The following is a 14,486-nucleotide window of genomic DNA, read 5'->3' as shown; positions in this document are numbered from 1 at the left end:
CATAGGGACAAAGGGATGGGGTCAAAAAGAGAACATTGATCATACCGTGACTCTTGGAGTCTGTTATTTGAAATGCAAAGTTCCAAAAGTAAGCATTCGTGGATAAATAGAGACTCCAAACTTCGTAGAGGGGAGAGTGGGGACAGGGTGAAATTAATTGTTACCACAAAACATATTTTCATCACCAGGTCTTCATTTTTAAATGACATACAATGATCTTCTACTCTAACAAGGCCTGCTGTGTACTCCAGTAGTGCCCTTCAGATTTTAAGAAATTTTATAGAAACCCATAAATAACTTCTCTTTGTAGTGGGGGGGGGGAAATACTTTCAATGCAATGGAGTGATAGCAAATTCATAATGGTACAGTACACAACTTTTAACTTTTCAGAATCAGGTCTACAAACTATGAACTCTTAAATTCCTCCAATAACTGGAAACGCGGTGGGTATTTGAATTTACTTACCTGAATATTCATTTAGCAAATATCTTCAGATACGAGTCTAGATGCAGAGTTAATGTAATTGGAATATTACACGTAATATAAATCAACGTTTGACAATATCAAAACCCCATCAAACAGCGGGCCCTTCTTCTGCTATTATCAAATATACGTTTCCTCTATCACTGTGGGATAGCTGAGAACCACAGAGTGCTAGCGTAGGCTTATTTATTAAATGTGGCCAGTTGTCAGACCTTCCAAATAGGAATACTAAACATTTATTTTTTTCCCTCTGGAAATTTTTTTCTTTTTCTTTTTGAAAACTCCTGCACAATACAGTCGTCATCCCAATTCCTAATGAATTTATAAAAATATTTTTTATCCAATAATCCCAAGTAAGGTAAAAATAGGAGTTTGTTTCTTTTTTTTCTCTTTTTTTTAGCAAATGATAAACAGGCTCACGGACTATGAGAGAAACTAAACTTCTTCAAGTTGCCATACATTCGCTACCGAATCACACGTAACATCTTTCTTTTTATGTGTGTTGCTGTCCACCTCAGACTAGCAGTTTTTAAGGTGCAGAAGCATCTTTCAAATATACGCCTCAAACTTAACGATCAAGTCCCTCACATGCTATAAATGTACATCGTCTGCCCACCAAAGAGCTGTGTTAAATAACAGCGCTAATTCAAACCGCATAATTCTTTAGAAACGGCAGCACTTCCAATTCAGAGAATAAAGGGGTGCTTACGAGGTTCTTTATATTACTAGATAAATTTTCTGAAATAAGAAAATGAAATGGAAAAACAAAAAACAAAAAACAAACAAACCACATTTGAAAGAAGTTGCTGCACCTGCAAAAACACTCTTTAAGCTTACTATGAAATACAAAAAAGTGCACCCTTCTATATCTACATATAAAACATATTAGAAATAAAACTTGTGTAAAATGTTTGCTGTGCAAACTATAAAAACAGTCAGTCAGTCCATTCTTTTTCCTAAACGTTGCGTCACACTCTCATGCTTCCTACTGCAGAGAATCGCTGTTATCCAAAACCAGCCCACTGATGTTTGTCGTTGAGAGATCTCCTCCATCGTCTTCACCGCTGTCTACAGACTCATCCTCACTTTGCCCCGCCATCATAACTTGCTGAACGGCCAACGTAGCACCATCGGATGACAAGGACTGGAGACTGTCTACATTCATGTTTACTGGAGCTGTAATTGTTACAACAGCACCTGGAGAAGCACAATCATACAAGTTTAGCTTCTTTCTTGGTTTCTCAGATTGAGCGAGACATATTTGTGCGCAGTATAGTTTGTGATCAACAGGAAGAAAATCTAAGGAACTAAATTAAAATAAAAGCTAAATAACTCGACAGACACTTAAATGTTAGGAAATGGCAGGATTATGTTGCTCTAGAATCTTAAAACTCATCTGTGCTCTGGATACTCATTACAGAATTCTCCAATCAAGACATCACAAGATCATTTCTGCAAAATACTCCAGCTCAACCTATTGCAGAAAAATTGGAGCATTCATAGAGAAAACGTGACTTAAATGGATAAAGCTGTAATCAAACCCAGCAGAAGCTGAGGAAAAAGGTTGCTAAAACATTGCAATGAATAAAGCAGCTGGCTGCAGGAATGTGCGGACTGTTCTGAGATTAAAACAGATCCAACTTAAGAAAGTGAAGTATTACTTGATCTGATGCTAAGTTTCTGCAGTCATATTTTTGGAGATTATTCTATTTCTCTCCTACACAATGATCGATTTGAAACACCTGAAGCACAGATAAAAGTGCAGATGCTTAACACCCCTCTAGCAATGGTGAAAGGAATGTGAACAGGATGGGGAGCTGCGAAGCTGAAAGCACAGCCCAGTACTTCAATCAAACAGAATGCAGCTGGTGTGTATACAAATCCTGAGAGAACTTATTTGCACACGTCTAGCCTTCCTCCTACTGTTTCATAACTCCTGAAATAAAAGCAACAGTCTCACTGCATCTATTCCAATAAAATATTTCTTCCAAAAAATAAACTGAAGATGAAAAAATGACATTTTTTTGTTATGTTTTTCCAGATTAAGAGCCATGCTGAAATATTAAGCAGTTTTTTCATTGGATGTATCAAACCCTCCATTTCTCTGTTATAGAGGAATTAACTTTACTTTTTCTTTTCTAACCAGTTCTCCTTACCATCTGACATCGTGAGCTCATTAGATTGCTGCTGAGCAACTCCTGATGCAATGGAGTCAGGCCAGAACCTCTGAACCGGTCTGTTCTGAGCTGTTTTCTTCTTTGTTTTTGGAGTTTCAGAACAACTGGAATCCAGCATTGGCTGAAGAATTCGTCTTCTAGCATTGATAAACCTAAACACAATCAACAGTAAGAAATACTTAAGAGCTGAAGGTAGTTAATAGTCCGCCTCTTGGATTCACAAAGCATGCAGTAAAAAAACCCAACAAACAATAGTATAAAAGCTTCATAGCATCAGTTCTTCCTTCCTGATCAGTCTGACATTCTTTTTAGCATGTAAAACCAGAACTCCTAGAATACTGACAGCCTTCAATATTAGCAAACTAGCTAAAGCAAGTACTCCTCTCATTTTGCTGCTAACAGCGTTTCCACCACAAAAAAAAACCTCACTGACAAAAATTCTCCAGACAGCATGACAAATGTATGTTTCAAGATCTTATTATAAACTAAGCACCAGAAAAGTTGTTGACAGTACCATTCAGAAAGCTGACACTCCTCTTATTAGGGCTCACCTAAATTTTATCCCTGTCTAGCCTAGTTTGTTTGGTCTGGTTTCATTTACTCCATTAAGCTCCTGCCTTCTTTAATTATTTGAAATGCTCACAGGCTTTTCCAGGCCTGGTTCCTGATCCAGGAGACAATGCTGAACTTTTTTCAGAAGGAAGTAAGAGTGGAGTTGTCAGATTCATACAGTGTAATGCAATGCCTCGTACAGACGTCAGCCAAATCTCAGTACCATAAAGCTCCGTTATTGCCACACCATGAGAACAGTTATCCTGATGCAGTTATGGAACCATTGCACTGCCACTATCTTGTGGCTGAACCCTTGTGCAGTCATGCAGCCAGCACCATTTAGAAATCCCAGGTAGATCACTACAGTGATTTCAGGAACATGATACCATGAGTAGAGTAGAATACATGCTGGCACCCTCACTCCTCTTCTGCAAGATCAGGCTTCTCACCTTAAACCTGTAGTGCACTTAAGACATACTACATACTGAGCTGTGAACTGCAGTGGTTGAGATACTGACATCTTCAGTTTGGACACCATTCTTTAGCGACTGTGTCATTGAGTAAAAGAGCAGAATGACGATCTGTTGACAGTAGCAAACTGCAAAATGCAGCCACAGTTACACTGGGAACACTTTTCAGAGCCTCAGGTCACTAAATCCCTTGAACCTTGACTTTTTTTTTTTACTTACGGAACTGGTGTGAGTGCTTCCATCTCTTCCAGCAGTAGAAGAGAACTTATTCTTATGGCTGCAAAGTTGTCTGAAGTTCTTATATAAGTGGCAGAAGGATATAAATAGTATGCTTGTATGTCACTGCATAATTCTTGTCCTTAAGCATGTAGCGTAGAACAGTAAGCTCAACTCCATATATCCAAGCCATACTCTTAACTACTTCTCAATCTTGTGAGAATGTAGAGACAAAAACAGAGATTATGGAAGAGTTTTTGGTCTTACCAATTATTAACCTGGAGTAGTGTAAGATTCGTTTGTGCTGCAATCTGTTTCTTCTCATCCTCTGTTGGATATGGATGCTAAACAAGAGAAAAAAGCAAATAAGAAAGGCATAAGCTTCTGTTTCGTTTCCTCATCAAAAATAAGGGCGCCTTTATTACAAGCGATCAAAGATGCTATACTAAGGTCATCCAAATCATTATGAACAAATTTAAGAAACCTCACAAACTTTTACATATAGAGTTCATTCAATAAAAAGTGTGTTACCATGCAAAACCAGTTTTATCCTTGAAAATATGCATCGTGTCATTGGACTGTTGATGTTTAATTCAGCAAAAGAGATTCTCATGGCTGACAGTCTTTATTAAACAGCGTGATCTCTGGGCAACTAGCATGTGATAAGATCTGATTAGTTATGCTTTGTAAAGGCAATGTCATATGAGAGTACTGACAAACCTTTTCTAGTTAAAATAATCTACTCTGAACTAAATGGATGAAAAGGGTGAAAAAGTGCTAAAGCGCACACATGCTTTCCCACCATCATTTGTCTGTTTTGAAATAGTCGCTAAATGACTAAAATACCAATATATTAAACTCTACAGTATTCTTCAAGAATAAATATTTACGCAAAGGCAGGACTTGTACTGTAGGCAAGAGTAGATAGCAACAGACTTGGTACGTATTGGAAGTGTTGTTGAAAAGCAGGAAAGACAAAGCTTGAAATTCCACTAAAACAGAATCAAACAAAAACCCCCTCAAAAAACCTCACAGCCACAAGTAGAACTATTTCTTCATGTGTCACAGAGCAAGGCGGAGAGAGCATTACATTCTCAACACAATGAAATGAAGAAAGATCCTTTTTAACCATGTTTATTGAGCTCGTGGGGTACAAACTTAACACGATTATTAAAATAATAATGACATCAACAGTCATTAGGCTCTGTGGAACTGCTCCAAATGGCTTCAGAAAAAAACTGGACTGGGATTACACAAACAGCAAGTTCACCTTCCTTATGAAACAAAACTCTAAGCACCATATAGAAGAGTTACATAAAAATCTTTTGACTCCTGATCATGTTCAGTCCTTACCCCTATGTGCTGAAATAGCCAAGATCTCATCACATTTGTAGCGTGCTTGGGAAGAACTCCTCTTTTATTTTTTGATGAGCCATCATCTTGATGCAAGATGCCTAGATCTTGGTTTAATTGCAACTGAAGCTGCGTGTACAATTTAAAAAGAAAGTTAGCATAGTAATAGCAATCTTTTGCATTAATATAAGTTATTTGGAGAAGGAATGAAAAGAGATTAGGAAAAAAAAAAAAAAAGAGAGATTAGCTACTTTATTTGCTAGGGAAAGCTTACAATAGCAGTTCACCTACAGTAGCAATCCAAAACATCTTTATTCGAGGAAAATGAGGTATCAGATCTCAACAATTTTTGCATTATCTGGAACTTTGCTGTTTTAAGAATTACAGCGGTTTTTAGGGTGTATATGTGACCTTGCCACAAGAGCCAGATGATGATTTGCAGTAATTTAGAATAAAATCCTTCCATATACTAAATGACAGGTTAACAATCCTCTGTACTAATCCAAGCAACATGAGGGTTTTGACTGGCTTTTCACCCTACCAAGTAATTTGCATGAGTGAAGAGCAACTGAAACATGCCCTGCTGAATATATTCACTACATGCAAGCAAAAGCAACTATGGAGGCTGTAAAATAGTAAAGATTTCGGTCTTAAGCAAAGGACTTAAAATTATAACGCTAGACTCACAAACCATAGTATTTAAGGTCCTGCTAAATAAAATTCATCTAAATTTCCAAGAAGTGGGAAGATATATGCAAGATACTAGAAAGGGGAAAAGGTTCTGGCTACTATCAAATGCTGAATTCACTTTACAACACCGTTTTCCTAAAATTTCCAATTTCATTCACAGCTTTTCTTTCTTTTTCACTTCTCCAGCTACATCAGATTGTTTGTACTTTGATTATTTGAATATCAGGTGATACACTCTCAAGTGCTTAGGCAGAGATAATAAGAAACGGGATATAAATTGCATATGAGATTGTGTTTCAGACAATTATAACTTATTCCAAATCAGGTTATTCAAAACAATAGAGAGCAGTTTCTTCAGGCCAGTCATTATACCTACATCTGGTACGAAACAAGCTTTAAGCATCATTCCTGAACTAGGTTCAAGTCATCAAATTATAACGCATATTTGGAGCACACTTTTATTTGCAAAACAACATTTCAATTTCTAAGTGATCTGTCTGCATATGGAGGCTTTATAATGAAATTTCAATAGTTATCCACCAGTTTTTCTTGTCTACATACACAGCACTGCAAAACACTGAGAATTCAAGCAGTATTTCCTATAATTGAGATACAGGCCCAAACTCATACATTTTGCAAGTTTTATGGCAAAATGCTCCTCAATGTACATAAATTCTGAGACACACACAACTTCACAGTGTTGGTGGTTGCCATCTTAAGAAGACAAATTTCTGATAACAGCACAATACTATACAGCAACATTCCAACCTATCCTGCCATAAACCCAGTTCAACAATTAGGAAAGCTATAATGCCTGGAAAATCCCCTAGTATATATTTCAGAGGGCTTTTTGTTTGGCTGGTTTTGTTTAACCCATGTATCAGTAAAGAAAAAAAGGTGAAAAATACATACATATCTAACAAGTATGAAGTACGATGGCTGATGTGGCAAGGCAGATCTGTTTGGGATATCATGCCCTATTATAAAATTCGTAAACCCTATGACGTATTACATTTAAACCCAAGCTCTTGAAAACAAAGATTTATTTGAACCCAGGCAACTATTCTGTGAAGCCCATGAAACACACCTGAGAATTCTGGATCCGAATAGTCCCAGGTGACAATGTTTGCGTCACCACTTGACCTTGTGGAGTGACCACAGTAACAGGCTGATATACTGTCCCTCCTTAAAAAACAAAACATTTCAGTAAGTAGAATCACCTAAATACTCTCTTTAAACATAGAAATGCATAATCACCGTAGACGATACCATAGTTCTGACAACGTATCAATTATTTTAATATACCATAATCTATTCCAGCAGTCATATAAGATGCATGATGCAAAAGCCACACCAATGTGCGTGGAGCAGTTTGGGGCCATCAGCTGGGTGGCACCTAGATATTTAGGTCAACTAAGTGTTCAAATGCTACCTCCATACAGAAGTAGCACGCCTACTCAGACCTGAAGGATTTCACAGACTCCTATGGATAGTTCTAGACTGTGCAAAGCACAAGATGGCTACTAAGTGCAAAACCATTCCAGTCTCTTAAGACTTAACTAGCGTTGCACAGAAAGATCTGTTAATATTGTACTTAAACTGTAACCTCCACTCACATACGCATACCTGGCATACACAGAAATTAAACTGATATTCAGAAACCATAAAGGCATTCGTACTGAACCAACAACTTTTCAGGCCTTTAAACACATGAAGAAATACTTGTGTATTTTTTTTTTGTAACAACTTTAAAAGAACCCATAACGAAGAGCAAGGTGCCAGTTTTTCTTTAGTTGTCATACCTGCTACTGTTGCCATAGTTACATTTCCCTGCTGCAATGCTGATGCTGGCACCACAATCCCTTGGGGACTGAGCGTGCCTGCAATGGCACTTGGCATTTGCTAGAAAAATAGAACAATTTGTTGGTCAAACTTTTTTTTCAAGGAGATAAAGCAGCTTGTGTCATTTTGGCTCTAAAAATACATTTGGAGCTTAAACACAGGATTAGCTTCAAAGAGAGAGACTTCATTAGAAGTTCATCATTTACCTACATTAACTTCCTCATTATCACCCATCATTATCTTTGAAAACCTTCATGAATGCAACTGTTAGAAAAGACATTAAAACTACCTGCAGTAATTACAGGAGAGAAATGACTGTAGGTATATAAATACTACATGAAAAAGTTTCCAAAGGCACAAGGGATAAAGGACATATGAAATGGATCCTTGATGCTCTTATTACAAGCATCAAAGCTTCAGAATTTTAGTTATTATCTTAATTCCTTCCTATTTCAAAATAATGTATCATCCACCCAAAATATCTCATATATTGTGTTCTGCTCAGGATAGTTCTTATTCAGTCCTGACCTTGTAAACCCTTATGAATTCCTTAAGATGTATGAATAATTTCTGTTGTTACCAAACAGAATTCAGTCCCTACTGTATCAACAGAAGTAAGGCTCCAACAGCCATACAAAAATAAGCCTTAAAAGGCTTTATTTAAATTATTTTTATTTTTTCAGACTCTCCTTTCCACACTTCTGTGTAAAGCCTACACAAAGTAAGAAGCTGAACTTTAAGAATCATTGGGGCTTTATAGAAACAGATGGCATCAAACACATTCATAAATCTAAGGAGGACCATGCCCCATGACATAGACAGAAATGTTTTTGAAACACACCTGAGATTGCACAGGTGAATAAGGACTTCCAGGTTCTCCACTTAATAGAGTTTCACTGTTCATTTTTGTCTTCAGGCAGGCAATGTAGCGACTACAGAAGTCCTTGCAAAGTTCATTAACCTTTTCTAGCTCAAGCAGATGGATACGTAGAACTTGGATTGCTTTTACCATCTAGGGAACAAATTGTGGAGAATAAGAAAAAAAAAGAGAAAAAAAAATGAAAATAATTGTTAATTTCAAAAACATTTCACTGTGAAACTTAAACAAACACTACTTTCCAGGAAGAAAGACCATCCAATTAACGAAGAGCTCCTAACTGCTGAATGCTGAACTAGGCTTGTCAAGCTCTGATCATTACGCTCCTGAAATGGCAAAGGAATGTGTTTACATATAAATCTGTATCATTACACTGCTTAAGTAAACTGATGTAGAGGAACACAACTACAGTATAACCTCTGCCTCTGTCCTATGTCAGATTAGACCTCCTAGCTGGACTCTGCCTTCCTAAAAGTTCATCATTTTGCTCAGCAAAGCTTCAAATAGCAAAACAGTTTTTCTGTCCTACAGCTTTGAAGCACCTGCATTTCTATGTCAAATACAAACAACTCTGGGGTAGAATCTCTTGAGCGAACCGACTGTTTCCGAAATAGAATGAGAGAGCACTGAAACCAACCGACATATCCACATTTACATAATAAAGTACAGGAGATATGTATGCTGTGAGAATACTTATCCCTACTGCAAGAAAAAGATTCCTAAGTTTGCGTAGCTAGTGGTTTTTCGTACAGCATAAAAATAGCGTAGGTGATTGCAAGGGTCATGGCAGAAGATCAAAAGCTAAAATCAAATCCAGATGGTCTAAATTTTGATGATGCAGTAGGAAATCCAGGACATTCAATTAAGCACATAACATACTGACATAAAAATGTTGTTGGGTTTTTTTTGGTTTTTTTTTTTTTCCAAAACAACGTGACACCCCCAACATTTACTATTTAAATTTAATATTTAATATTTCAATAGATTGTAACTTGGAATCATAATGCAAAGCTTGATTTCAGCATTATTTGGAAAAAATGTGTCATACATTAAGGGTCGTGTACCCAGCTGCAGCACTGAAGGCAATAAGCAGAAACAACAGTTGTCCACTTATTTTTAAGTGAAGAAGCCAGCCAGGAGCTGAAGGAGCCTTTACTCAGAGCAACCGAAGGAGATTAAGGCAGGCACTTTTGTGTACACTTCCAAATGTCTTCAGCTTTCATTATGACAGACATTTTTCCCCCCATGTTTCTTTAAGTAGAAGATATTCCTGTTGTTTGACATTGACCCAGCTGAGAAAATGGGACGTTAAAATAACCACGAGAACACTGAAATGATAACAAAGCAGGAAATCTTATCCCTACTAAGGGTTATAAATAACAGAAAAAAATAAATAAAAAAAGCAACTTTAAAGCACAGCTGCAGGGAAAAAAAAAAAAAAATCTAAGCTGTAGACTTGAAGCAATTAATTCAAGTTAAAAACTGGTAACTCTGACGACCTTTGACACCAGAACCCTTTGAAATCCTAAATGCAGTGGCCCAGCACTGAGGTATACCATCTGCAGTCTTCTAGAGCAAACCTCAATGGTGGTGGCCTTTAAAGCTGCATTTAAGTACCTTGAAACACAAGCTGAACGATGCTACAAATTTAACTAGATTTTAACACAAAACAGAGGTCTTCTTTGCTTAAATATAGTCTGCTCCCTTTAGAATTGCTAATGATTGCATTAAGATGTAAGTAACCATTAGACGTATGGATATTGTTGGTATCATTGTACATAAATAAAAGTAGGCTATGTTCACATATAAATATATTCCATCTGGAGATGTCTTTAGCCCTAGAATGCTTTGAATCATGCCTTTGTCGTATCTTTTCAGTGCCTTGAGCATAGTATACAAAGGGGCACATCTTACACTGTGCAGCATGCTAGTCATAATCCCCAGCTCACCGTTGTTCAGTTTAAATGCACACCCATGACATTTTATGGACTTCAAGGGACACAGCACACAGCAAAAATGCAAGTGGACAATACATCTTAAAAATTCTGGTGTAACAGTAAGTAAGCTTCTCATTTCAAAAGCAACTTAAATACAGCCATTCACTGTTCATCCACCTCCCCAAGCAAATTCCCACACAAGGCATTAGATCCTCAGGGTAGAAACACAAAGCCTGAGAGAAGGCGCATTCAGTCTTCACTTCTTTGGTTTTGATAACCTCTCACCTATTGAATCCACAGCTGTGAGATCAGAGGTTGAGAAATGTTGCAGATGTATGAACACTTTTTGGAAATTCAAAAATGTGGTTTGAGAACACTGAGAAAATACAGAGATATCAAAATGACATCCCCTGTCTTCTTCATCGCTACAGGTTTACCTAACACAACTAAGAATTCAACAGGATAGTCCGTCAGAAGAGGCCACTAAACCAAAAATCCTTACCCCTAACAAAACAAAACAAAACAATCAAGGGTCTTCAAAAAGGGCAGTGTCCTGGTCAAATACAAAAGGGAGAGCATACTTAAGACACCGTATTTCATACTGTTTCTAGGCTTGATAAAGCTCTATTTAACCTGCTCTGACCTTACAGCTGAACCTACTTTGTGCAAGATGTTGTACTACTGACCTCCTGAGTTCTTGAGACTGTAGTCAGATATGAATCATCCTATGACCATATGAATATGGGGAAATGAAAAAATAAGCAATGAAGCAAAATGAACAAAATACTCATATATAGCAAGAGTTAACTCCTAATAGAAGCTATACAGGAGATAGGAACCCTCCAGGAGCCACTTGATGTTTCTGTTGTGGCTGGGCTAACAGTAAGCAACAAAAAAGCATTAAATTCTGAATGTCTTAAAGCGTAATTTAATCCATGAAAACTCTAGAAGTCATTTGTAAACATTCGTGCTGAACAACTCACTCATGTAAGTTATAAGAACAGAAGAAAGCTAAAGGAAAACAAAGGGAAGATGGCTCTTTGTTCTGTTAGCAAATTCAAGCTTTGTTACAACTGTGAAAATGAGATGGAGATATCAAAGTGTAAGGAGTTTCAAAGATGATACTCAACGTTACGAGCAGTGTTGTGCACGCTTCTGGAGAAGGTACATTCAGGAACATCTGGCCAGTAATACAGACCAGCAAAATATGTGGTTCTTAAGAGTAAACATCTCTTCATGTGCCGACAATCTGACTAAGACATAAAATAACGATCCAAAGATAAGGAGAAAGTCAAAGCTCTGAGAAAGAAAGCAGCCTTTCAACTAGCAACTTCAACATAAGCACTATCTTCTACTTCCACCCCACTATCGATAGTTTTCAAAAGGGGAGATCTGCCACACTTCTTGTAGCTAATTGGCACTTAAATCAAGTTCAGGAAAGCCTGCTAAAGAAACAGACAGAATGAATGACTAGGAATCAGAAAGAATAAAACTATTGAAAACCTGAAAATTGGTGTAGAGCTCAATTCTGGCTTCAACAACATGCTGTGTCATACATATATAAAGAATATATAGTGCACAATATCATCACCTTATACTTTTCTACCACCAAAAATAGTCTACCGTGTGTAGAGCTAATGAAGTTGGAAGGGTCCAATTTTTAAGTTCTACTTCAGGACAACAGTTGTAAGAGAGCAATATCACAAATGACCAAAGAAGAGTCACTTCCCTTATGTTTTCAATAGGGAGGGACTGGGACCCCTGGGGGAGTTTCAGTCCAAAGACAACTACCTCTTATGACTGGAAGATGAAGCTGTGCTAAAAGTAAAGACATACAGGATGTCAAGACATCCTACATCCAAGGACAAGCTGAAAAGACCTGCCCAGAAGCTGGCACTAAAGCTTATTGAGTTTCTTTCAACAGATCTTAGAACTAAACTTTGATTTTTCCGGTGACACACTCTTCCTTGGAATAAAGAAATGCATCTCATACACCTCTCGGACAAAGGAAGAGACAACTGACATTCTACAAGTCAGGGAAGACACAGTACAGCGTGAGGGTTTCTTTTTTAGTGATGTGGTATTTGAACACAAATTGTTGCGGACTCTGTTACATGATGCATATACAGAAAAAGATTAGGAACACGGCACTAGCTATGCAAACTCAAGTGTGCTTAATTCCAGGTCATTTCACAGAGTACCTCAAAAATTCATTTACTGAAAAAACATTACATGAGAAAGTGCTATTCCCTCACTCTTTCCAAATGCTTCTCCAGGAAATTATTGTACTTCTAAGTAGGCTCAAGCCAAATGTCAAAATTTGACCTAACCCAGAAGCCACCAATATTAACGGAAATGCTCTCAATTTATTTCAGTGCCAGAGCTCCTTTTTGACAACACATCTGACAAAGCCTTTATTGGGCAAGACAATACAAAAATAAAAGACCTAGTGTTTCTAAATCTTTTACTATTTTTATGTTGATCATAACCATTTGCCATGCTGTTTTAAGATCACCAACTGAAGCTGTTTGTGTGGTTAATGAGAAAGAATAGAATAGTTCAACTGGACCTTCGAACATCATCTAGTCCAATTCGCTGACCTCTTCAGGGCTAACCAAAAGTCAGAGCTTACTAATGAAGATTAAAGAAGGTTAAAGAACAGAATCTCTCCCTTTAGATAATCAAAAAGGGTAGAAACTTGGTTGAGAAGCCAGACTTAGCAATATATGGGCCAGGAACATCCTTGAAATGAAGAGTGTTAAGGCTGGCAGAAACACTGAAATTAGTTTCTGGCACTTTGAAACCATTGGCTCAAAGCTCTGTCACAAAGCCTACATGGAGCAGTTGGGTTGGGGGAAAGAAAAAAAGTAAAAAAAAATAAAAAGAAATGAATCAGATGAATAAGTGACGCATTTCCTTACCTAAGGCAGGCCTGTGACTCTTGTTCTGATAAGACCTGCATGAGTCTTTATAGCACTGTAATGCTCAATTCATCTCAGTTTAGTTCTGGCTCCAAGCTAAATGACTGCTACTACGCAAACACATACATCTTACTTACTTGATTCTGCCGCGGTGAGATAAGAGCACATTTGGACAACCAGTATTTGGACTACTTGCTCAACCCTTCAGTCTCTGTTAAGTTGTCCTCCCAAGTGAATGGTTTATTTATCATTAGAATTAAGAAGTACATCAAAAAGATATCACAAAGGTGCTCCATATTAGAACCCCTCAATGTGATTTTTAATCTATACAAAAATGACTTTTAACTTATGTAAAAGCATATATATTTATGTGACACAGTGAAGAAAAATCTGCCACTAAACCCAGCTACAGACTTCTCTGTCCAACCATCAGCATTTCAAGCTGAAAAAGAGTTTGAAGAACATACTAGGTATCTCAAAACTTGACAGAAACCCTTGTGTTCCTCTGCTCACTGCCCTTGACAAAGTGAATTGCCTGCCAGAATGCCAGCTACACAGAGACCCTGGCCCCCTGGACAGGCAGAGGAAAAGCCACACTCAGATTACATTTGGTATCTAGTAACAGAAAGTCATCACTAACAATGTGACTATACATCAGGAATTCAATGCCAAAGATAAGCTGATTTTGCAATGTGGTTCCAGTTTCAGACAGCACTGATCTCAGTGGCCATGGGACATGAGACATAAACAAATACTTACTCACTCATTTCAAGCAAAGTCAACGAGATTTGCAAAGCCCATCAATAATAGTAAATACCACATAAACCAAGAGACCTTGTCACCACTGAAGCCACAAACAGGTTAGTTAGGGACAGGACTATTTGAACAGAGCAGACCCATCTACTCCAGTGTGAGCCAGACCTGAGAGAATGCTTGTCTACAACAAAGTATGTGAAGCTGGCTAAGAC

The 14,486-nt window shown here is 37.6% G+C and overlaps 1 protein-coding gene across 2 annotated transcripts in view; it reads right to left on the bottom strand.

Annotated features, from left to right (window-relative positions):
• Window positions 1-653: 653 nt before the first annotated feature.
• The window catches only part of PKNOX1 (PBX/knotted 1 homeobox 1), a 42,394-nt gene continuing 28,561 nt past the window's right edge, over window positions 654-14,486 (bottom strand). Inside the window, exons 6-12 of one of the 2 annotated variants that reach the window (XM_072349634.1) lie at window positions 8,625-8,795; window positions 7,744-7,843; window positions 7,029-7,126; window positions 5,252-5,380; window positions 4,166-4,242; window positions 2,640-2,812; window positions 654-1,680 (exon numbers count right to left, since the gene is read on the bottom strand). In XM_072349634.1, coding sequence (XP_072205735.1) covers window positions 1,469-1,680; window positions 2,640-2,812; window positions 4,166-4,242; window positions 5,252-5,380; window positions 7,029-7,126; window positions 7,744-7,843; window positions 8,625-8,795 — 960 coding nt within the window. In that variant the 3' untranslated portion in view covers window positions 654-1,468. The remainder of the gene's footprint in view (window positions 1,681-2,639; window positions 2,813-4,165; window positions 4,243-5,251; window positions 5,381-7,028; window positions 7,127-7,743; window positions 7,844-8,624; window positions 8,796-14,486) is intronic. The other variant, XM_072349644.1, reaches the window with a different exon arrangement.

This window comes from Excalfactoria chinensis, chromosome 1, assembly GCF_039878825.1.
Source record: "Excalfactoria chinensis isolate bCotChi1 chromosome 1, bCotChi1.hap2, whole genome shotgun sequence".
In the NCBI taxonomy this organism is placed as follows: Eukaryota; Metazoa; Chordata; class Aves; order Galliformes; family Phasianidae; genus Excalfactoria; species Excalfactoria chinensis.
This window is presented reverse-complemented; position numbering and strand designations above follow the sequence as displayed.